Source organism: Carcharodon carcharias, chromosome 33, assembly GCF_017639515.1.
Source record: "Carcharodon carcharias isolate sCarCar2 chromosome 33, sCarCar2.pri, whole genome shotgun sequence".
Taxonomy (NCBI): Eukaryota; Metazoa; Chordata; class Chondrichthyes; order Lamniformes; family Lamnidae; genus Carcharodon; species Carcharodon carcharias.
Window position 1 is genome coordinate 14,911,896 of NC_054499.1, and position 23,849 is coordinate 14,935,744.

Here is a 23,849-nt window from a genome sequence, read left to right on the forward strand (position 1 = left end):
CGGTCGTCGTACACGAACAGGAGAGCGGGAGGAGAGAACGGTTGTCGTACACGAACAAGAGAGGAGGAGAGAACGGTCATCGTACACGAACAAAAGAGCGGGAGGAGAGAACAGTCGTACAAGAACAGAAGAGCGGGAGAACGGTCGTTGTAACTCTTTCGAGTACAAACACGTTTCCATCTGTTCCTATTCAGATGAAGTTACATTGTTTCATAGTTTGCCATTGTGAGATTTGAACTCTTGATCTTGGGGTTCCAAACCCAGTACCATAACCACTTGGCTATTTAGGCCAAGCATTGGGATAAATCAGGCACAGCCCCTCAGGTCAGCTGTAAAACCAATAACAAAGTTTAAAGGAAACTTACAAACTTTAAATTCAAATGTGATTAAAGGGGTCAACAAAACACTGCAGTCCCCACGGTGTCCACCGAGCACGGAAGGCCTCGAGAGTGGCGGCAGACACCGCGTGCTCCCTTTCCAAGGACTTCCAGCCACGAACGTAGCCGCGGAAGAGGGACAAACAATCGGGCAGGACTCCCCCGTCGATTGCCCGCTGCCTGGACCTGTTAGTGGCCAACTTGGCCAGGCCCAGGAGCAGGTTCACGAGGAGGTCCTCCTCCTTCCTGACCCCCTTCCACACCGGGTGACGGTGGTAGTACACGAACAAGAAAGCGGGAGGAGAGAACGGTCGGTGTATACAAACAGGAGCGGATTTGAAAATAAAGTCGAGACGGGGCCAGTTTAACACTTTGTATTCCTTTATTGTAATGACACTTGATGTATGTTTGACATTGGATTTTTGCAGCATTTTGTCTTTTTTTTACAAAAAAAAATTCACAAATGACAATTTTTTTTCCTGAAACTTTTTTTTTAATATCAAAGACAACATTTTATTTACTTTTTTTTTTCTTAAAAATCTAGAATCTCAAGTTTATTTGCACTTAAACCATCCCCTGTAATGCAGACACGTACATACAGTTTGCCCGCCCTACCCTACCCTCCCCTCCCTGTTTGGAAGCTGCAGCCAACCAGTTGTCAAAGATACAGTTTATCATACTGAAGAAACAACGTCCTGTACGGAGCTGGTAAATAGTTGGAAAGAGAGAGAGAGAGAAAAAAAAAAGCACCTCTTTTTTACAAGCCATGGCTTAATTTTTTTTAATTATTAAGAAATTATTGAAAGACCAGTGCAACTACCGACGGGCTCAGTCTTGCTACTAAATTTTAATCGTGCTGAAGCTGTTGCTGCGGCCCAGGTGTTAAGGCAGCCACAGATCCTCCTCAGGAGCACCGTTCACTGTCTTTGTTCACGGGGAGGGGGTTTTGGGGGGGGTGGGAAAGCAGCGATTGCCAAGCCTGTGACGGATATTGAAAGGGGGCGCGCGGAGGACAAAACGGGAGGGGGTGGGGGTGGGGGTTGGGGAAGCGGCAATACACAACCCCCCTGCGGCCAGCTCAAACCGAAACACCAAGTGGAGTGATACAAGCTACTCAGCTATTTGTACTGGAAGTTAGAATTAACAAACGGGGGGGGGAAATAATGTTGGTTACAGGCAGTTTATCATCAGGATCAGCTGGACTGGACATATTGTTGATGGGGGTGGGGTTGGGGGATGGGGAAGGTTCCCTGCTCCCAGGTTAAGCTTCTACGAGGGTAGAAGTCATCTGTTCGGCACACAAAGAGGGATGCAGGCAATTCCTTTACCCGAAAAAGGCAATGGCTTGCACCTTCCTTCCTTCGAACTAACTAAAATAACAAAGTGCAACGAGGATCCTTAAGAGTCCAAGCACTCGAGCTGCCGACTGAGAAAGGACACCTGGGAACGCACACTAAGATTCCTCACCTCAACTTCAGTCAATAAATTCTAAAAAGGGTTAGAAATGTCGCCATCAGTTTCGGAAGTGAATTACAGGTGAATGTTTGGAGAGACTGCGGCGGTGGGGGGGGGGGGTGGGGGGGTCAAATTCAAGTCCAGGTATATATATAAAAAATCATTAAGTGCCTTACGATAATAAAACGGAAAGTTCTACAAAAAAATTTATTTATTTTTTTTAAAAATGCCTCCCTCTCGCCACAAAATAAAAATCCACGATCCCGAGTTTCCCTGGATCTCTAACGCCGGCCAATGATCGGTTTAACGGCGCCAGGAGCTCCGGATCAGAACCACGTCTCCTCCTCCAGATCTGCTCCCGGCGTTCCCTCACGTTTAACACTGATCCTCCAAAGCAGACGGCTGCAGGTCGAGTATGCCATGGTGGTGGCTCCCCTTCCCATCATAGGTTACCATATTGGGGGGGGGCGTTTGGTCCTATATCAGAGGAACCCCAAGGCCCCGGTGAGAGGGCCAGAACGAAGCAACTTCTCTCATTTTATGTGAAACGCATTTTGGCTCTGGCCCAGGTTTTGAACTGGTCTACCAATCAATCTGGGGCGGGGCAGGGCTGGGGGAGGGGGCGGGGGGAGAAATCCTTGTAAAGCACAACTGAATGGTCAATTCTCCTCGGATCCTGGGGTCTTCATGGACCCAGAACACTGGTAAGGCCGCTTTACTTTTAATATTTTTCCTCCCACAGCTAGCAGGGGTAAAAAAAAAACCCTTTATCATAACACAATGCAAGTAAGCGTTGGATCTACCTCCCCCCCACCCCCCCCAACAGCACCACCACCACACTCCTTCCGCCCATAACCAGCACACTGGCCTTTCGAACAGGAGCGCAGGAGAGTCAAGAGGATTAAAAAAAGGAGAGAGAGCAGTCAGGAGGTTACTGTGCTGAAATAAAGCAGTGAGCGGCCCGTGGAAGTCAGGAAACCTCTAACTTTAGAAAAGTAAATTACAACAGCATCATTTCCATACTGTACCGCAGGAATATTTACAGTGCGGCGCAACAAATGCATGGCTAAGGGTTACTGCAATCATCTGACACTGCCACTCATCAGTCTATCTCATTGGTCCAGATGAGGGGGGGTGGGGGGTGGTTAACATGCACTTTATTCTGTATCTTTACAGACTGACGTCAGTTTACAAAATGGGGGTGGTGGGGTTGGGGGTGGGGGGCAAGTGCACTGGAGGGGACTTTTAGTCTCCCTGAAGCAGTAAAACTCCCCCAGTACACGCACAACAAACACACAAGGGTCCTGTTCATTTCTAAGCAGCTGGACTTCCAGAAGTTAAATTTATATAAAATATAAAATAGCAGAACTTTAAAACCAGGTGCAGCGACCCCAGCATTGTTGAAATTATTACGTTTAAAAGGAGCTCATGGTTTAAAACGTGTTAACTTCAGAATGTTTCGCTTTTATGGTTAAGACTCACCGTTCCTCTCTCTCCCCTCACACACACACACACACACACACACACACACACACACACACACACACACACACACACAGGCAAGAAAGTCTAAACTTGAGGGGGTTTTATTTATTTATTGAAAAAGTCACTAAGAGTCATATCTAGGATATTCATCCCACTCCATTATCTGTTTCTGGGTCAGACCAAACCCCAGTCTGAAAGACTTGAATATTGGTGTGGGGAGGCGAAAAGAGAAGACAAATCACATTGAATACGATTCTGTTGGATTCTAAGGGCTTGGCAATCGCAATCGGGGCAAAAATACAAACCATAGCCTGCTCAGGTACTCAGCACCAACAGGGATGCATTTAAAAGTAAGTCCTGACTACAGCAGCTCAGTGCTCAGACCTCTTGACTTCACTCTTTGACTAAACAAACAGCCATGTCATACTACTACACATACAAGGGTTCAATATTTTAGCTCAGGATTTGCTGGGAGGTGAGGGATGCCAGAACAAACTAGAGGTATTTGTCGAGGTTTAGGAGACCTCAGCGGAGGAGAGAGGGATGGAAAAACTAATTACCTGCCTCCCCACAAATGAGGGGTTTGAGAGCCAGAAACAGCCGAGAGTCATCTCTACCGGGGCTCTCTTTTCCCGCTGCTCCAACAAAGAGGAGGATAGATCAATACCAACGCCGGCAATTCTTTTCCTTTTGGAATATTGTTACAAGTGGTCATTCCAGACCACTGGCCACAAACGCTAGGATTCTAAAGCTCGATGTTGCCCGCATCCTGTAAATACCAGTTTTAATTTGACAATGGAAACGGTCATCAAAACAGAGCCAGGGTCTGTAGGCAGCCCACCGTAACCATGCCCCCAAAATACACGGCCAACCGCGCTGGCAGGATGAAGATGGCTGGTTTTGGTTGCGTCCATGAGCCAATTCGTTTCAGGGACTGGTTGGTTTACAGTCTCCAGCAAGACCGTTTTTTTGGCGAGAGATGGGTGAAGAGAACGAAGTGGCAAATGACCCTGCAGGCAAGTGGCTGGCATGCTGGATAGCAATGTCCCATATGGTAAAAGAAAAACAATGCAAAAGGTGTAGGTTTATCTTGGTAGTTTCACCTGTGGCGTCTCTTCACGTTTAATCTATTTTCCTCTCCCTGCCAGTCCACAACAGACGTGTTGCCCACTCAAACGATGAGAGTTTGACAGAGGAAAAAAAAAGGGTGAGGTTTTCCTGGAAGCAATGCCAGCAATGCTGGCTCACTATAAATTCAAGCGCAGAAGTTATCCTTTCAAAAGGGTCACACGCACCCTCCCCCACCCAAGAGGTGCCTAAAGCCAGCAAGAGCAGTTCCTTTTTTTTGTGACCCTCAAATGCTTTTCCTTTTTTCTTTTTAAAACAAACATTCGTTGAGCCTTTTATATGAAGCAGATCGAGATAACATCTTGTCAATTTAAAACAACCCAAAAAGAAAAAGGCAGTGTTCATGATGACAGACCACGTGTCCTGTGCAGGGTCTTCCATTGGCTTCGACGAGAGAGAGAGAGAGAGAGAGAGAGAGAGAGAGAGAGAGAGGAGATGGTCAGGAAAGAGCCATCAACGGACAAAAGGAACAGAAATAGCAGCCAGGAGCTGGCTTTGGAAGGTCTTAGTTCACACTAGATGGACGACCCTTGTGAAAGAGGTAAACCGGACGCTGGAACCCTGCAGGAGAAGAATAATCAGCTTTGTTGGACACTGAATAACAACAACAACAAAAAAAATCAATAAAGGCAAAAAACAGAATCTGAAAGAGAAAACGTTCAGAATCTGTACAGGGAAGACAACCTAAAAGTTAGCTCCTGTTACTTCATTTATCTTACACCGACAGAACTTTGGTGATGCCAGCATAATGTTAATTTTAATAACCCTGAGGGTGGGACAGCTGCTCGGGAGACACGAGTTCAAATCCCATCACAGCAGCTGGGGAAATTTAAAGTTTAATGAATCTAATAAATCTGGATAAAACGTTAGTGTCTTCAGGGATACAACCAAATGGTGGCTAAAAGCATATCTGGCTCACTGATGTCCTTCTGGGAAGGAAATCTGCCGTCCTTACCTGGGTCTGGCCTACATGTGACTCCAGACCCACAGCAAATGTGGTTGACTCTTAACTGCCCCTCTGAAATGGCCGAGCGAGCCCACTCAGTTCAAGGGGTAATTAGAGACGGGCAACAAATGCTGGCCTCACCAGCGATGCCCACATCCCAAGAACGAATAAAACAAAACCGATGGTGATGATTTTTCAATGTCTGGAACTGCACAGAAAGCACGCTAATACATTGGAGAAATAGCAAACAGTAACACTCCACTCCTGTGGTTGATCTCCCAGACTCTCATCTCTGCAAAAGTGCATTTAGTTATCTCTAACCAATGACTCTAAAAACTTCCAGCTTGTCTTTCCCTACATTACATTGGTAACTGCACTTCAGAAAGTACTTGCTTAACTACAGAGCACAACGGGACATTTGGAGTTGGTGAAAGGTGCTGTATAGTTGCAAGTCCTTCGTTATATCTCTAATACCCTCCCCTGCCATCCCTCCTCACCCCAAGTTCAACTAACCTCCCTTCCCGCTCCCATTTCTTACTTTCAGAGAGTTGAATCGGTGTTTAGATCATCAAACAGCTGGTCTGGATTAATGGTAATAGGGAATGGGTGGGTAGTGGTTAGGGAAGTCAATGAGAAATTCTGAGGTCACAGTTCAAACCCCATTCTGGCAAATCTGTGAAATGGAATTCAATAATCTAAATCTGAAAAATCTACAGAAGCTTAAAATGTTGTAACTAATGTCCTTCAGGTAAAGCAACCTGCCATTCCAATGCAATATGTAATACACTCTTGAGCTGGCAAAGCAAGCCCTCACTTTTGCACACTAAACTGTGTCTGCCCTCCACTGGCCCAATTAACCAAACTATCCAAATGCTTCTAACTTGGGTTACATTGCTAATTATTTAATAGGCCTTTTTTTTGGTATCTGCAAGTTTGGTGAAAGCTGTTTCAGGATATTGGAGATCAAAATTGATCAAGTCTTGCCAAATGGGAGGGATTCAAACATCAATACAAAAAGGTCAAATACCACAGAGGCTGAAAACCTGAAATATAAAGAGAGAGAAAGCTGGAAAACTCAAGCAGGTCAGGCAGCATCCGTGGAGAGAGATAGAGTGTTAACATTTCAGGTTGATGGTCCTTCCATCAGAGCTCACATTTCTAACTCCGTTTCTCTTTCCACTATGCTGCCTGTCCTGCTGAGTATTTCCCCAGCATTTCTGCTTTTATTAAAGTGATGCATTAGGTTCAGCTCTAGCTTTATATAAAACTTCTAATAATTTGCAATGTGGCTTTTGGCTTCCAATTGGCAGAGAAAAAAAAATACACCTCATTGTCAAACAGAGATCAAAATTCATTTACTGTTCACATGTACCTTCATGAGGCTTTGCACAGCTACACCATAACCTAGTCTTGGGGTGGAGGAGGTGGGGGAGAAGAGAGAGAAAGAGAGAGAGAGAGAGAGAGAGAGAGAGAGAGAGGAATCACAAGATGATCCTTCAGCCCATCTGATTTCATCCTTGCAGGATATCAACATTGTCACCTCCCTATTACAGCATCTAACTATTTCCTTAAATAGATTCACCCTTTTGAAAATACCGCTTGCCATCGATAGTAAGCTTTCCTTTCGTAACTTCAAACCCACTACTTGTTGCCCAGGAGATCAGAAAAATGCTACCCTGGCTCACGTTTGCTATCCTACCAAGTATCTCGTGCTTCTGTGAGGATCCAAAGCAGCTGGGGAGGAAGCGGTTTCCGGTCGGAGCAACCTTTTAAGTTCTTTTATTTCGACACCGTGGTTTTCTCACTTCTGGTGGTTCAACCTTATATTCCCCGCAATCAAAATTCCACAGCTCCAGGAGGCCGTTCAGCCCATCGTGCTGGCTCTCTCAAAGGCCATTCTACAACGCGTGCCCGCACCACCACAGCCCCTTCCGCTGGGCAGCAAGGTAAAACACGGTGTGACTCACAGGACCGAAGCTACTCCGCCTTTAAAAGCCATCCCTTACCTTTCGATGTGCTCTGAGGTGTTCCCACCAGCTCATAACTAGAGAATCCAACCTCGGGGGACAACAGATAAGACGTAAACTGTTCCGGTTTGAAGATGATCTTATAGTAGTTCTTGTAGATTGTCTCCTAGCGAAAACCAAACAAAAAAAGGGTCTTTTAGGATCGAGCACAAGTGGCCGGAATTGAACAACTTTTAACACTCGAGGTCAGACAGGATCAAGAGATGGAGCAACCTTGGCACTGGGACAAAACTCAGTCTATAACCCGATTAATCTTTATCTGGTGAGGAAGGAGACTAAATAAAAGTGCCAGTTTGGGAACGTCACTATCCAGGTTCTCTACATGACCTCACCACAAAATCTTAAAAGGCCACACACACACACAACCAGTTATCGGTACAGGGCACCTGAGATCTAGGACTGAGGCAGGCTGCAATCCAACCAACCGTTAGTTAAATTCGAGCCTTTAACATATGCAGCATTTAGCAATTAAGGTCGTCCAGGAAAGCTGCTAGGACAGAGAACACTTCGTGGCTATCATCCTCTCGTTTACTGAGGTGTTAAATGTCTTGTCTGCAACTGCTTGCAACTTTAAAAACACAACAGGTATGTATCACTGTTCAACAGCTTCAGAGCTCTGTAAACATACTGTGATTTTTTAAACCGCAGATTTTTACCAATTTGCCAGTAGTAGCTGCACAAGCAAGACTTGGAGTTAACACTTGTGTAGTGCAAGTTACTGCATGGATTGCTTGGCATCTTAACCAGCGCTTGTGAATTATTTTAATAACTGAGGTTTAGCCCAGCAGCTTTCAAATTCTGTGACGAGGGGAGTCACTCCAGGGAACACACAGCCACTCCAGGGAATCCCAACACCAACTTCTGAAAGGCTGCTAATTATCAGAATAAACAGGGCAAACATTGGACAGCAAGTATTAGCATAGAGAGCAGAAATAAGATGCCAAGTTAACTAATACAAGAAATGGACCTTGCACACCGGCCAACGATTCCATTATGGACGGCCGACACCCCTCATGATACACAAAGGTCAGTCTGAAAACCTACCGTTAAGCCCATGCCAAGTAAAACCTGCACTTGTAGCAACAGGAGACGTAGTCTGCATCCTCCCCAGACTGAGGTTCACTGCGATTAGATTCACTACTGGAACCAGGCTACAGTCAACACACAGTCTCTTGTGGAAACAGTTTTCAAACCCTAACTGGTGTCATACCATGGACACCTCTAGATGCAGCCGAATCTATCTGTTACGGAGGATGATGAACTGGCACAAAGGGGCCATCATTATTTGGGGGATTAAAGAGCACGAGCTTTTAATGCCAATATTTGATATTTCTACCCCAGTGTTTTGTATGAACGGCCCTAGAAAATGAATCGGGGGCTAGATAAGATCTCTTATGGGCACTAAGCACAAGCATTGACAATTCAGGAATGATTTCGCAACATTTGGGGATCAGTCGATTTCACCAGGAAACTTTCTAATAACCAAAATCCAGAATCAGGTTCACCCCCCACCCACCCCAACCCATCAAACTTCTGTTTTCTCCCTCATGGTGCATGTCTTCTGCTGGAGTGGTTCGGCAATCAGCTGTAGCTGTCCAACACGTCAGTTCTTCACAACAGCACACCAGGTCTTTGGGAAGGGTACCGAACAGCGGACAGCATCACGGCTGAGCCCAACATCAATCTGTGGTGACCGAGAAGCAACTAGGAGCAGCAATCCTTGTAGGTCACCGCCAGCCTACGCTGAGGCAAGGCACACCAAGTGGCCAGAGTTTAGGGTGAATCAAACACAGGAAACCCCGGCTCTGTATGGCTCAGTGACAAGGTGATGCATCTTTCACGTTCCGGATTACGCTCACTTTCTATCGAAGTTAATCATTTCAAAAGTCAAGTTCCTCAAGTACAGCTTATATATGTGGCCAGATAGCTGGAACAATCAAGTCTTCCAATGCAACCCTTCTCACTTCATATCCCACTATTACCTAAGGGCAAGTAAATAACCAGATTACACATTCCTCCTCTCCCCCTCCCAACCAGCGCAGCATTAAACCTATTCATCAACATCCTAGGGGTTATCATTGACCAGGAAGTGGACTGGCTACAAGAGCAGATCAGTGGCTAGGAATTCTGTGGAAAGTAACTCACTTCCTGACTCCCCAAAGCCTGTCCACCTCATCTACAAGGCACAAGTCAGGAGTCTGATGGAATACTCTCCACTTGCCTGGATGAATGCAGATCCAACAACAATCACCCCATCCACAAATATTCACTCCCTCCACCATGGACAAACAGTAGCAGCAGTGTGTGTACCATCTACAAGATGCACTGCAGGAACTCACCAAGGCTCCTTCCAAATCCACGACCTCTAATATCTAGAAGGCCAAGGGCAGCAGACACACGGGGAACACCAGCACTTGCAAGCTCCCCTCCAAGTCACTCACCATCCTGACTTGGGAAATATATCGGCCATTCCTTCACCGTCGCTGGGTCAAAATCCTGGGACTCCCTCCCTAACAGCGCTGTGGATGCACCTACACCACAGGGACTGCAGCGGCTCAAGGCGGCAGCTCACCACCACCCTCCCAAGGGGTAACTAGGGATGGGCAACAAATGTTTGCCACAGACAGCAAAGCCCACATCCCGCGAAATAATATATTTTTTAAAAAAAACTCAATTACTGTAAGTTTCCGTCGTTTCCCATATGAAGACCAGGGCTGTGGTTCAAGGATGAAAATTCCGCCGGCCCGCAGATGCCTGTAGATGCGTTTGAACATCCGTTTTAGCCCCTCATCCCCCCAATTGAGATGAATCCATTTCGTCAGGCTTAAGCACAGAATGACATCATACTCTGGTCTCTGTGTCTCCAGCAACTCGTCCTTCTCCAGTACATAGTTTCCCTGTCGAGAGAGAGAGAGAGAAAAAAAAATAACAGTTCGAGTACCCGGGACACAAAGCAGCTAGAATCAGCCACTAAATCCAACTGATCTGTGCTCCACTCGGCACAACTGATTTACACTTTAGAAGTTGGCAACAGCCAAACGTGCCACTGGGTCCTTCCCTTTACTAAGAACCTGAGGAGCAGTTAGACAGCAAAGTCTAGGCAGCAGGTAGCTAGACAGTGACCAGCTCCCAGAACCAGTTTAACAGCAGGAGCAGCAAAGACTCAAGGCTTCCTGGTGCTTCAGCGGCTGAAATCACTGCCACTGAGACAAGGAAAAGATGAAAATTTGATCTTGGGAAGAGTTGGCCCTGGACAGGGAGGTGGGCAGGACTGATTGATAGAATTTTGCACTCCGCATTCCATGGACTAGGAAGAGGGGCCACTAGCTCAGTTCTGACCACCATCCAATAGTCCCCGCTGGAAAGCGTGAATGGCAAATCAGTCAGACAGCCTGCCAATAATTACTACTCCAAAAAGATACGTTTGTCAGCCTCGCCTAATTGCCCAGAGTTTGAAGGTTGTGGGTTCAAGTGTTCTTCCCCCCACCTCCCCCGGTATTGAGTGTATCATCTTGGCACCGTAGCACTATTGAAGGAGTCCTCCATTCTAAAAATGTGCTGTAAACCCATGCCCCATCTTATTCTGGGAAACAGTAAATACTATTTAAAGAGCGGAGAACCTCCTGGTGCTCTTGCCAAGATTCTTCCCTTCAGCCTACGCAATCAGAAAAAGATTAAGTAGTCGCTCGTCTCACTTGTTTTGTTAGTGGAGCCCTTGGCTGCTGTGTTTACCAACATGGGAAGCTGTGTCTAGGACGATGTAGGAGACACAGTTGAGGCGCTATATCAATGTTACTTCAGATAGCAAAACGTGTCGATCATTTCATTGGCAATGACTCTGTATGCTTTAACACCTCAGGCTTGTCGAAGCAGACAGGCTACAGAAAAGCAAGACCAGTTATCCAGTTAGGACCAGGTCAGGAGTCCAGCTTCAGGAAGAGTGCAGAGCACAAGAAATTAGGAGCTACAGGGGGATATAGGGAAAACAGAAGGAAGCGGGAAAGGGTTGGAACTTCTCGGAGATCACAAGTGACTTTACAAAGTCCCAGGTCAACAGAGTCAGGATTGAAAGCGCACACTTCAGTGAGATTTGCAGAAGCTACTCACACCTGCCAGTGGTTGAGTGTTTAGTGATGAATTGAGCTACCCAGACAACCATAATGTGGTCACAAATTATGATCCTCAGGTCTGTGCCCAGAACTGAGAACCATCGCAACTGGCTCTCAGGCCACAGGGTAAAACCAGCAGGGCTTCTGTACCTAGTTCACCGTCCAGCAACTCCTGCTCAAAACTGTGCCCGAGATCACCATTTTAAAAGGTACAATAACCCACTCTCCACCATCACCACCCCCCGAACCTTGCGTCCCCCCACCCAGTTCACAAAATAATGCTAAAGATTCCAAAATGCTTTGCATCCTCAGACCCAGTGGGAAGGAGTCAACACATTTAGGAGGTTCAAAGTGCCAGGCTACACACACAAGCTTCTCCCCCCAACCCCCACCTTTCCCCACTCACGAGCAAGCTCCCCCACCAGCCGGGGGGTCAAAGCCAATTACGCCCCCTGTAAGGTGAGGAAGTGACCAGAGGGTAGCAGAGAAGAACATTTTTGTAGTGACATTCAAACACCTCTTGTAAAAGTGTTTGACAAAAAGGACTGACAGCACTGTGGGTGTTTCTACAACACACTGACTGCAGTGGCTCCAGGCAGCAGCTCACCACCACCTTCTAGAAAGTGATTAGGGGGGTTGGGCAATGAATGCCGGCCTAACCACTGACTCCCAATAATATAATAATAACAATAATAATAAAAATACACACAACAGCTCACTCCAGATCAGCTCGTCTCTGCTCAAGCCAGTTCACAAAATAAAAAGCAGAGAGTTTGCAGCCCAGGATTCACCTTGGAACTGAACTCCTCCAAGTCAGCCATTTGCAGTGTCTGTCACCATTTCAAATGGAAGAACCAGAAATTTTTTTTTTTTAAAAAATCAGGTTAAAAAAAAAACAGCAACCAGGTCTCAAAGCACTGCAAAAACACTTTAGCCCATAATTTGTTCACAGGATGAGGGGGTGGGGGGGGAAAACATCGCTGGTTATTGTCCATCCCCAGTTACCTAGGAGATGGTGATAGCGGTGAGCCACCATCTTGAATACAACAGGGTGGCTTGCCACAACTACTTCAGAGGGGCACTTAAGAGTCAGCCACATGTCTGCGTGGGCCTGCAGTCACATGTAGGCCAGACCGGGTTAAGGACGGCAGATTTCCCTCCCTTAAAAAAAGGGGTCTTAAGTGAACCAGGTGGGTTTTTTTTTTAAAAACGACAATCCAGTATCGCCATTACCGATGCGAGTTTAATCCCGAATTTTATTTCGTTGATTTAAATGTAATTGAATTTAAATTCGCCAGCTTCCGTGGTGGAATTTGAACTCCTGTCTCAGGATCGTTAAGCCGGGCTTCTGGGTTGTTGGCCTGGCAAAATAAGCATGATGCCTCAACGCTGCTAGGATAGGGCAGTACTCTGCTGCACAAATCACCAGGAATCCACCATGCAGAGGCAACCGGACTGCGACTTGTAGCCAAGTGCGAATCTAAGAGGGCAGAGCGAATTCCAACACCGCGATCTTTCCAAATAGGGAGTCACCTCGGACCACCGGGAACTGAGATTTCCATCCTTTGGATTCAGTAACTTTGAACTGAGCAGTCTGCTGTCCTGCATCTCCCAAGCTTTTCTGTGTCCACACCAGTGTTTTCTGCCATTTTAGCAGCTCCCCCACAACCCCCTTCAAAATGTTAGGTCGTCAGGTGCAAAAAGCCATTTAACTACATCGATCGTGCTATTTCTCAAGTTAACTTTGCTCTTCCACCTGCACTCTGTGGTGGTGGAGGTGGTGGTGGGAGAGGGTGATGGGTGAAGAGAAAAGAGGGGTGGGCATGCATTTGCTTCAAAGGCCAGAAAGCTTTTCAATTCAGCCCCCCCCCAAAAAAAAAGACAAAAAGAGAATTTAAAGCTGGAGGAGCAGCATTATTTTTCTCACCCCAGCACACTGCAGAGGGCACCTCCTTGTGGGCTACTCCACAAACCTGTATCGTCATGCACTGTGCTGGGCGACAGGGTTTCCAGTGTAAGGAAACCTCCACGACGCAGAGAAGGACAGAACAGGAGCAAACTGCAGCCCCAAACTCAACATTACACTGTAGGCGAGGCTTCAACGCATTTTAGCTCAGTCCAGCTGAACAGCAGGTGGAGGGCATGAAAGTTCGATAGATGCACAGCAGGTTAAAAAAAAGGGGGGAAAATAAATTAACATTAAGCATGGTTCTTCTGGATACACCATTTAAAAAAAAAGTGATTTGAGAGCGCACCGAAACCACACACAGAGATAGAGAGAGATGAGGAGTGACAAGAAATTCAGCAATAGCTCTGAAGGCAAGCGCAGAGCACCGAACCCGCCCTGCGAACTTCTCCACATGCAGGCACAGGCAGATGTGATTTCCAGCCCAGTTTGTCTAAAATGGCTGTGGGGCAAGGCTACTGTGCCTGGAAAGCCAATAGGTTTTGGGTCTCATCTCTCTTAGCAACCACAACAAGGAGTGGGGGGGGGGGGGGGGAAGGAGAGAAAAAAGGGGATTTTTTTTTGTTGCTCTTTTTACCTCGTGGATTAGTTTGTGCTTCACGGACACATATTCCACTGTGCCAAACTATTTCATTTCCTCCAAGCTCAAAGCTAATATATATAATATACATACATATAAAAATCACCCACTGTCGAACTGGCTAAAAAGTTTGGGAAAGGCAGATTATCAACAGCATGTTCCACCTCCCACCCACTACATTCAATGGTCATTTGGATATTTGCAGCCACCTGGCTCAAGGTGGAACAGTTTAGTTTACCCAACGGCAACCTGACCCCCTCCCCTCCCACATCCCACCCCCTCCCCCCTCCCCACATCCCATCCCCTCCATCCCACCCCCTCCCCTCTCCCCAGTGCACCCACCTGGATGAAAGTGACGTTATTGGGGAACTCCGGCACACGGCAGTCGACCGCTATGGGCGGCGCAGCGATCGGGCCCTTGCACTTGCTCAGCGAGAGGGGGAAGCGCCGCTTCACCTGCCCGTTGCCCTGCGACGGCAGCACGTCCTGCGACAGGAAGTGGCGGATGTTCTGCCGGGCCGAGTGGACGAGGCCACCGTCAATGTCGACGCCCACGATGCGCGAGGGCTTCAAGTCTTTGGCGATGCTGAGGGTCAGGTGGCCAGAGTTGCAGCCCAGGTCCAGGATGTCCTTGCCCCGGAACCAGTCGGGCTTAAAGACCCCGAGCCGGGGGTCCTCGCAGCGGCCCGGGTTGCGGTAGCCGTAGTACTTGGTGTAGTTGCCATACTGGAACCGCTTGTGTTTGCTCTGGAAGTTGGGTTGAGCCTTGCTCTCCCGGTGCAGGCTGGAGTGGCGCTGGTAGTGGTGCTGCTGCTGCTGGTGTTGGTGATGATGGTGGTGGTGGTGGTGGTGGGACGCCTTCCCCCTCGGCTTCTCCGGCGTCTGCTTCTTAGCGTCGGCGCCCGGCGGCCCAGGCTCCTCCTCTGCGCCCGTAGTAGCCTTGCCCGGCTCCGATTTGCTGGAGGTCCTGCGGCGCTTGCGGTGCCGGGTGCCGGCCGAAGCGTGCTCGGAGCCGCGGAGGACGGGCGACACGATCTCATCCCTGCAGTTGATGACGGTGTTGAGCTCGTAAGGCTGGGGCCCCTCGGGCTCCGGCGGCGGCTCCGCGGCACCGGCCCCTGCTCTCGCTGCCGCCGGAATCTGGCTAGCGGCGCCATCCTGGGCGCCGGGGTCCGGCACGGCCGCTTGGCTCTTCTCCGCCAGCTCAGCGGCGGCGGACTGGGGAAGCTGGCTGGGCGGGTGGTGGTAGTGCCGGTGGCGCCTCTTGCGGCCCAGCTTGAGGGGCGAGGGCAGGACCTCGGAGTCGTTGTTGAGGTTGAGCGGGTCGGTGATGTCCTTGGGGATGAGGATCTCCACCGGGTCGCGGTTCCGGCAGGGCAGAGGTGAGGACTTGGGGGTCTCGGCGTTGAGGGCCTTGTTCACGTCCTCGTCCAACAGGCTGTTGAGGTTCAGCGGGTCAAAGATGTTGCCCCCCAAGAGGAAGTTGCTGGGCAGCACCGGGTCGCAGTCAGAGTTGGCCCTGCGGCGCCGCTTGAAGCCGGGGTGCTTGAAGCCTACGTTCAGGCTGTTCCGCCTCTTGAAGGCCCTCTGCTGCTGGAAGGGCTGGAGGCCGTTCTTCGGCCTGCTCAGCTCCGCCACGTTCTCGTCCTCACCCAGCTCGTCTTTGGCGCCGGGGGACAAGGCGGCCTCCTCGCTGACGGGGGTCAGGGCCCTGCCCTGGCGATGCAGCTCCTCCACCTTGACCTCGATGGCTGACAGGTACTCGGGCTTCAGGAGGGTCACCTCCCGGATGGGGTCTTCCTTGACCGACGTCGCCATCAGCTTCTTCATCAGACAACATGGGTCAGGTCTCGGGTGAGGGGATCACGAGCGGCCCTCACCGGAGGGTGGTTTCGGAGGAGGGGGGGTGGGGTGGGGGAGCCCCTCCTCCTCCTGCTGCTGCTTGTGCTGTTGCGGCGGCTGCTCCAATGCAGCAGCCCATGCACCACTCCTTCCCCCTGCCCCCCCCAACCCCTCCCCCTCCCCCTCCCCCACTGGCAAACCCAAGTCCACGACGTTGCCGTTACGTCCACTAACGGAATCCCACGTCGCCCGTGACGTCACCGCGTCTCATCAGCATAAATGAATTATTCATATTCTGGGACCTCGCGAACAATCAATTCACCGTCCCCCCCCCCACAACCTCCTCCTCCTCCTCCTCCTCCACGGGTTTTGTTTATCGAGTCCCTTTTTTTTAAACCCCCCCCCCTCCTCCTTCCACTTGACAGTTTTTCCAACACCCAGAGAAAAAAAAATAAATCCCAAAATGGCAACTTTAAAGGTTCGATTGTCAAGTTTGTGGAACTTAAGCGGTGCAGAAATAAAATCCTGCACCGACAGTCCAAGCTTATTAATTCGGAAGACCCCCCACCCCCCGCCCGTTTAAAAAAAAAATTAAAAATACTTTTTTTCCCTTTCCTCTCTCTCTCCACCCCTCCCTCCCTCACACACTCCTTCCTCCCTCCTTCCTTCCTTCCCTTCGGCCCCTAAGAAACCCCCCCCCCCGGCGCGTTTCGCTTACTAACGCGCACTCGCTCTGTCGCCTCAGAGTGCGCTTGCGTCTCCTTTTATACCCTGCCCGAACCCTCTCCTCGGCTGATCGACGTGCGCCTCCGCCAATCGGCGGCCGGCCAGCCCCGGGGGGCTGCTGGGGAGGGGGGACCGACCCAGGTGGCGCGCGGCGCCCGCCCTCGGCCAACCGGCGTCGAGCGGGTGGGCGGGGCCACCTCCCTCGCGAAGGGAGGGAGGGGGGGGAAGAGAGAGAGGTGGTGGGAGGGTCGGGGAGGGGAGGTGAAGATAGGCGCCTGGATAGAAAAGGTTTATTTTTATTATTATTATATTTAATTATTTACTTCCGCCGTTTCTTTCCATTCACCGAGCCGTGGGGGTTTTCCCCGAAAGGAGCTGAGAGGACCCCGTCGGTCCCGCCAATGGAAAGAGGGAGGGGAAACCGTTTCGCGATTTATTGCCCGTATTTTCAATCAGGCACCGGCGCGGCCGCCTATTCCCCGTCCACGCGACGGGGAAAACAAACCCCCGACTTAAAACCCGGAATCGGGCGGCAAAACTCGGCGTTTGCTTCCCAGAGTGAGCTTTCCCGAGCCTGTTGGTGGTGGGGGGGGGGATGGCCGCCAGCATTTCAGGGGCGATTTTTCGGGCTTTCCCCCCCGGGTCCTGTTTGCTTTTCATATCTTTGTTGGTTTGCGCCAATTCAACTTCCGGCGGAGGGGGAACCACGTGACTTTTCCCTCGCTCTTCCCCCACACAACCTGTGGCGGGCGCGGTGCCTGATGGGAGTTGTAGTTCTTTCCTCCTGGAGGGAGCCTCTGCACCAAAGCAATCTCCAACTTTCAGCAGGGCACCTGCAATATGCTCTCTCCACCACCCCCCCCCCCCCCCCCTCCACTAGCCTCTCCTCCAAGCATTGAAGTCTCCTACCAGAGGATAGGGCCCAAGTAGATTATTCCTGGGTTTAAAAGGAAAAAAAACAAAGTGCTGGAAAAACTCAGCTCTGGCAGCACCTGTGGAGGGGGGAAACCAGAGTTAATGCTTTGGAACCTGATCAGAGAGCTCCTCACTACTGTAATGAAGGGGGAGACAGTGGCACAGTGCCTAGTGCCCTATTAATCCAAAGGCACAGACTAATACTCTGGGGATGTGGGTTCAAACCCCACCATGCCAGCTGGTGGAATTTGAATTCAATTAATACTAATGGCATCCAAAAAATTTGGAGATGGCACAAGAAAGTGTGTTGAGGTAGATGATCAGCCATGATCTAATTGAATGGCAGAGTGGGCTGAGTGGCCTACCCCTGTTCCATTTGTTACAACTGCACACCCCCCCCCCAATTTGTTTGATCCCAGACAAGATGCCCCAAATTGTTAACTTTCCGAACAGGACCCCCATTTTGTTATGCTCCCAGGTGAGGAGGAATGAGCTGCCTCCCCTTCTTTATTCAACCCCCTTAGTTGGCCACAACAAGGTTTAAAAGGGACCCCTTCCCTCTCGGATACCTTTACCCAGTCCAAATGTATTTATGTTTTAGAAGGAGCCAATTTAACTAGGCTTTCTTGAGTCAACGAAAGAGTGAGTTTATTAATTACTAAAATCCCAAGAAAAAATAATAAAAACATAACACACATACACATAGATCAGAAATGAGAAGTTGAGCGCAAAAATAAAAATAAAAAAAATATACGAATCAGTCTTTGGCTTGCTTGTGAGGAGTAGATGGCGAAACGTTGTGGCCGTTAAGTTGTGTGATTCCTGTAGAGCTGACTTTGGCAGTTGAGCAATTTGGAGACACTTGGTCCTGCAGGTTAGCTGAAGGAGTTGGCCTGTTTTTCTTTTGACTGTGGCTTTGCTGACTTGCCTCTGGCCACAGAGAGAGAAAGATAGACTTTTTCATGCAAGCTGCAGGAATGTCTAGTTGATGTTCTTCTACTGTAACCTACACTGCACACACTAGCACACCAGAACTAGAACACACACACATCAGATTGGCAGCTAGCTTTTTAAACCCTTTTCTTGTGTATTCCTGGAAGTGAAAACAAAAATGTCTTTCATCCAAAATCTGCTTTCTTTCAACTCAGACCATTTCCACACCCTGAGATGTAACTCAACAGGAGACGTGGTAATCAGTCTCCATTGTCTCCACAACCGCAGGAGATTACAGTTCAGTCTTTTGCGTTGCATCTCTCTCTTTCAAGTGTCTCTGTCTGAAGTAGGCCTTGACACCTTTTTAGGTGCGACATTCCATGGTCTCTCTGGGCTAGTCGGTCAAGTGTAATCCACATAGGAATTTTCCAGCAAGAGGTTACTTTACACTCTCAGCCAGCTTTTGCTTGTATGTCTTTTTTTAAAAAAAAAAATGTCTTGCTTAAAAGCTCAATACGCCCATAAGTAATTTGGGCTGTGATCCGCTGTCATGACACTTTGTAGTAAAAATACCTTTGAAATATTGGAATATGGAACTGAAGACAAGTCATGAGGGACTCGAAGCGTTAACTCGGTTTCTCTCTCCACGGTCGCTGCCAGACTTGCTGAGTTTTTCCAGCACTTTCTGTTTTCGATGCAGATCTGTAGTATTTTGCTTTGGTTATGTCTGTTCCCAGACCTGAGGTGACAAATCCGATCCCTGCCAATCGCTGCACGATCCAGCTTCTTAAGGCTTAAAGCTGGGACCCAGCAGCACAAGCTGGTTGGAGCTGTACCCTGGGGGAGAAAGTCTCCTGCTGCTGACAGCAAGGCAGCCACTCCGTTGTCACCACCGCCTTCTCAAGTGCAACTAGGGATGGGCTAATAAATGCCAGCCCTGTCAACGAAGCCCACGCCCCGTGAATGAATGGAAAAAAAACCTCCGCAGAGCCGAATTCAAATATTGCAACCCACACCCAACCTGACGCAGTTGGTATGTCGCAAGAGTGGTAGAATTGGCGACCAGTGGTGTAAGCCCCACCTCCCTACCCGGACCATTTAAAAATATTCAGCTGTTTAAGGGCAAAGGCAGCGAGTTCTTGGTGCCTTAAACGAAAGGAAGAGCACTTTGCTGGAAGAAGAGTTTCTTTATTGAAGCTCTTTGTTTTGCACTCATCAGGACAATTTGCAAGAAAATGCCAATGTCAGGGGGAACAATCTGTATGAGGAGAGATTGGTTTGCCAACAAAATATGTTGTTTCCCCCGACATTATTTTCCTGCAACTTGTCCTGATGAGTAGCAGACGAAAAACTTTGACAAAAAAAGGCTCCTTTTTTTTCAGCGAGATTAGGACACTCTTTCTTTTTGAGTGTCGGCCATGGCTCATTTGGTAGCACTCTTGTCCCTCAGGTACAAGATTCCAGGTTCAAGTCCCCCTCCGGGACTTAAGCACAGAAAAAGCAAGGCTGGTACTTCAGTGCAGTACTGAGGGAGTGCTGCGCTGTTGTAAGTGCTGTCTTTCCGATGAGATGTTAAACTGATGCCCCTGCTGCCGCCTTGGGTGCACGCAGAAGATCCCACGGCAGTGTTTTGAAGAAGAGCAGGGGAGTTCTCCCTGGTGTGCTGGCCGATATCACACACGTCACACACAAAAAAAACCCCCAGATCTGGTTGTTATCTCATATTCACTGTGCGCAAATGGGAAGCCTGTTTTGCTATATTACAATAGCGACTCTGCTCCAAACAGTACTTCATTGTCTGTAAAGCGCTTTGGAATGTGAAAAGGGCTATTTAAATGCAAGTCTTTCTCTTTGAATTCATTCACAAGATGTCAGCAGCACTGGCAAGGCTAGTCCCCTTGAGAATGTAGCTGGTGAGAGCTGCCTACTCAAACCTCTGTAGTATGTGTGGTGAAGGTACCCCGCCAATTGTGACCTTTTGTTATAGCAATTTGGTACTTGCTCAGCCACCTTGCACACCTTTCCTCAGATATCAGGAGAATTAAGTCTTACAGCATGGATAGAAGTCATTCAGCCCATCATGCTTGTGTTGCCTCTTTAAAAAGAGCTAGCTGAAGAAGTCACGCTCCCATTGCTTTACCCAAATAGTCCTGACATCATTCCTTCACAAATATTTATAGACCATAAGAGCACAAGATGTAGGAGCAGAAGTAGGCCATTCAGCCCATTGAGTCTGCTCCGCCATTCAATGAGATCATGGCTGATCTGATAATCCTCAACTCCACTTTCCTTTTCCCCATAACACCTGATTCTCTTACTGATTAAAAATCTCAACCTTGACTATACTTAATGACCCAGCCTCTACAGCCCTCTGCGGTAAAGAATTCCACAGATTGACGACCCTCAGAGAAGAAATTCCTCCTCATCTCTGTCTTAAATGGGCGCCCCTTACTCTGAGATTATGCCCTCTGGTCCTAGACTCTCCCACACGGGGAAAAAACCTCTCAGTATCTACCCTGTCAAGCCTCCTAACAATCTTATATGTTTCAATAAGGTCGCCTCTCATTCTTCTAAACTCCAATTTACTTCTAAAAGTTCCTAGTGAATCTGCTTCCACTGTCATTTCAGGCAGCACATGCCAGATCACAACAACTCGCTGGGTTAAAAAAACAATTTCCTCGTCTCCCCACTCTGGTTGTTCTACCAATTATCTTAAATCTGTGTCCCCTGGTTACTGACCATCCTGCCAGTGGAAACAGATTCCCCTTTTTTAATAAGACAATGTATTCATTCACTGGATGTGGCATTGCTCAGGGCCAGTATTTGTTGCCCATCCCTTGCTGCCATTGAGAATGTGCTGGTGAGATGCCTGTAGGTCCACACGGTGAAAGTTCTCCAGTTTCAGATGTCGATCCATCTGTCACAGCCGTGAAACCTGAAACTGAATTCCCCAACCACACGACTCACTGTGCAAAGAGGTTTGCCCTGCTGGCCGGTGTAGACACGATAGGCCAAATGGCCTCTCTCTGCCCCGTAAAAGTCCTGTGATTCTGTTTTGAACCTTTCGAATCTAAGGCCCTCCTGTTCTCGACTTCCACACAACAACAGTGCGGCCTGCTTCCATCTACCCTGCCTCGTCCTTTCATAATTGTAAACGCTTCTATCTTACCATTGTGTCACCTGCATTGTTCTCATGAAAAAATGCCCAATCTGTCCAGCCTTTCCACATGGCTATATTTCCTCACAGCAAGTCATGCCCTAATGAATCTATGTGCACCTTTCTAAAACCTCAACATCCTTCCTTATGTGTGCACACAGTAGGATTGTCTCTCTCTCCCTCCAATGGCCTGGAGTCTCCTGGAATTAAAGGTCAATCTCCAGTTCACTGCTGTGTGCCACCCTGCAGAAAAGCCATTGGGACTTTAAAAAAGATTTTTTTAAAAAAATTTTCTTTGAACATTTCTCTTTACCAGATATAAAAATATTGAAAATGTCAGGGGCGGGGGGGGAAGCGTTTGGTTGACAGTCAAGCATCATCCCATTGGGTAACGAGTCTTTTTTGCTTTCCAGTTGGTGTAGGAGCCAACCCAGCTCGTACCAGGCCCATCGCCTTTTCCCCCAAGTCCTGCAAACATTTTCTTTTCAGGTATTTCACAGAATCACACAGTGCAGAAGAGGCCCTTTGGACCATCGACAGGTGAGAGATACCTATCCAATCCCCTTTTGAAAGCCACAATCAAATCCACCATACTGTGCTCTGAAGAGGAGTCATACGGACTTGAAACATTATTCTAAATTTTTTTTAACTCATCACAGTGAAGGTTCATTGATACCGAGTAGAGCCACAGAGTTATACAGCACAGAAATAGGCCCTTTGGCCCATCGTGTTCATGCCAGCCATCAAGCATCTATCTATTCTAATCCCATTTTCCGGCACTTGGCCCGTAGCCCTGTAATCTATGGCATTTCAAGTCCTCATCTAAATACTTCTTAAATGTTGTGAGGTTTCCTGCCTCTACCACCCCCTCAGGCAGTGTGTTCCAGATTCCAACCACCCTCTAGGTGAAAAAATTTTTTTCCTCAAATCTCCTCTAAACCCCCTGCTCCTTATGTTAAATCTATGCCCCCTGGTTATTGACACCTCCAAGCTCTGTCTCTCTCTCTCTCTCTCTCTCTCTCCACAGATGCTGCCAGAGGTGCTGAGCATTTTTTCCCAGCGTTGTCTGTTTTTATTTCAGATTTCCAGCATCCGCAGTATTTTGCCTTGATCAAATCCATCACACTGTCAGGCAGTGCATTCCATTGGCCGTCGGCAGTGTTCCAGCTGGCAGATCAGGCAGAAGAGCCACCTGACGTGCCAGTCTCTTAGTCCAGTGCACTCTGGGACGCTTGCCTTAGACTGGAAGGAGGCCAATGTAGTCTCTACCTTTGAAAAGAGAAGACACGAAAGTCCCATTAGTTTGACGTCAGTAATAGGAAAGATACCAATATCTCCCACTTAGGCTGATTACATAGGATTTACAGCACAGAAACAGGCCATTCAGCCCAACTAGTCCATGCTGGTGTTTATGGTCCACTTGAGCCTCCTCCAATCTTTCCTCATCTAAATCGTATCCCTCTATTCCCTTCTCCCTCATATGCTTGTCTCGCTTCCCCTTAAATGTATCTATACCATTTGCTTCAACCGCTCCCTGTGGGAGCGAGTTCCACATTCTCTCCGCTCTCTGAGTGAAGAAGTTTCTCCTGAGTTCCCGATTGGATTTATTCGTGACTATCGTATAATGACTGATCGTTCTGATGAAGGGTCATACGGACTCGAAACGTCAACTGTGTCCCTCTCCGCAGATGCTGTCAGACCTGCTGAGTTTTTCCCAGGTATTTTTGTTTTTGTTCTAGATTTCCAGCATCCACAGTATTTTCCTTGTATCTTATAATGACGGCCTCTCGTTATGCCCTTCCCCACAAGAGGAAACATTCTCTCTGTATCCACTCGATGAAAACATTTCCTCATTTTAAAGACCTCCATGAGGTCACCCCTCAGTCTTCTTAATCCAGGAGAAGAGAGACCCAGGCTGTCAATCCTTTCCTGATCTGTATACCCACAGGTTTCTGGTATCGTCCAGAATCTTCTCTACACCCTCTCCAGTGCCTCTACACCCTTTTTATGACATGACGACCAGAACTGCACGCTGTGTGGCCTAACCAAGGTTCGATACAAGTTGATACAAGTTTAGCATTAACTCCATACTTTTCAATTCTATTCCTCTAGAAATAAAGCCTAGTGCCTTGTTTGCTTTCTTTACAACCTTGCTAACCTGTGGCGCAACTTTTAATGATTGATGTGTTTGTACTCGGAGATC

At 48.3% G+C, this 23,849-nt stretch overlaps 1 protein-coding gene across 1 annotated transcript; it reads right to left on the reverse strand.

Annotated features, from left to right (window-relative positions):
- Nucleotides 1-740: 740 nt before the first annotated feature.
- On the reverse strand, nucleotides 741-16,004 carry LOC121272266 (7SK snRNA methylphosphate capping enzyme-like). The gene is made up of 4 exons (XM_041178811.1): nucleotides 14,416-16,004; nucleotides 10,097-10,315; nucleotides 7,398-7,524; nucleotides 741-5,006 (listed from the first exon to the last, which is right to left on the reverse strand). Exons 1-4 carry the CDS (start codon nucleotides 15,901-15,903, stop codon nucleotides 4,951-4,953), a joined length of 1,890 nt encoding a protein of 629 aa, XP_041034745.1. The 5' UTR covers nucleotides 15,904-16,004; the 3' UTR covers nucleotides 741-4,950.
- Nucleotides 16,005-23,849: the final 7,845 nt, after the last annotated feature.

Excerpts from the sequence above, each read along its gene's own strand:
- LOC121272266 (XM_041178811.1), bottom strand. The coding sequence starts at position 15,903 with ATGAAGAAGCTGATGGCGACGTCGGTCAAGGAAGACCCCATCCGGGAG. Across the intron at positions 10,316-14,415 it reads ATAACGTCACTTTCATCCAG|GGAAACTATGTACTGGAGAA; the intron begins GTGGGTGCACTG and ends CTCTCTCGACAG. Across the intron at positions 7,525-10,096 it reads GGAAACGACGGAAACTTACA|GAGACAATCTACAAGAACTA; the intron begins GTAATTGAGTTT and ends GGTTTTCGCTAG.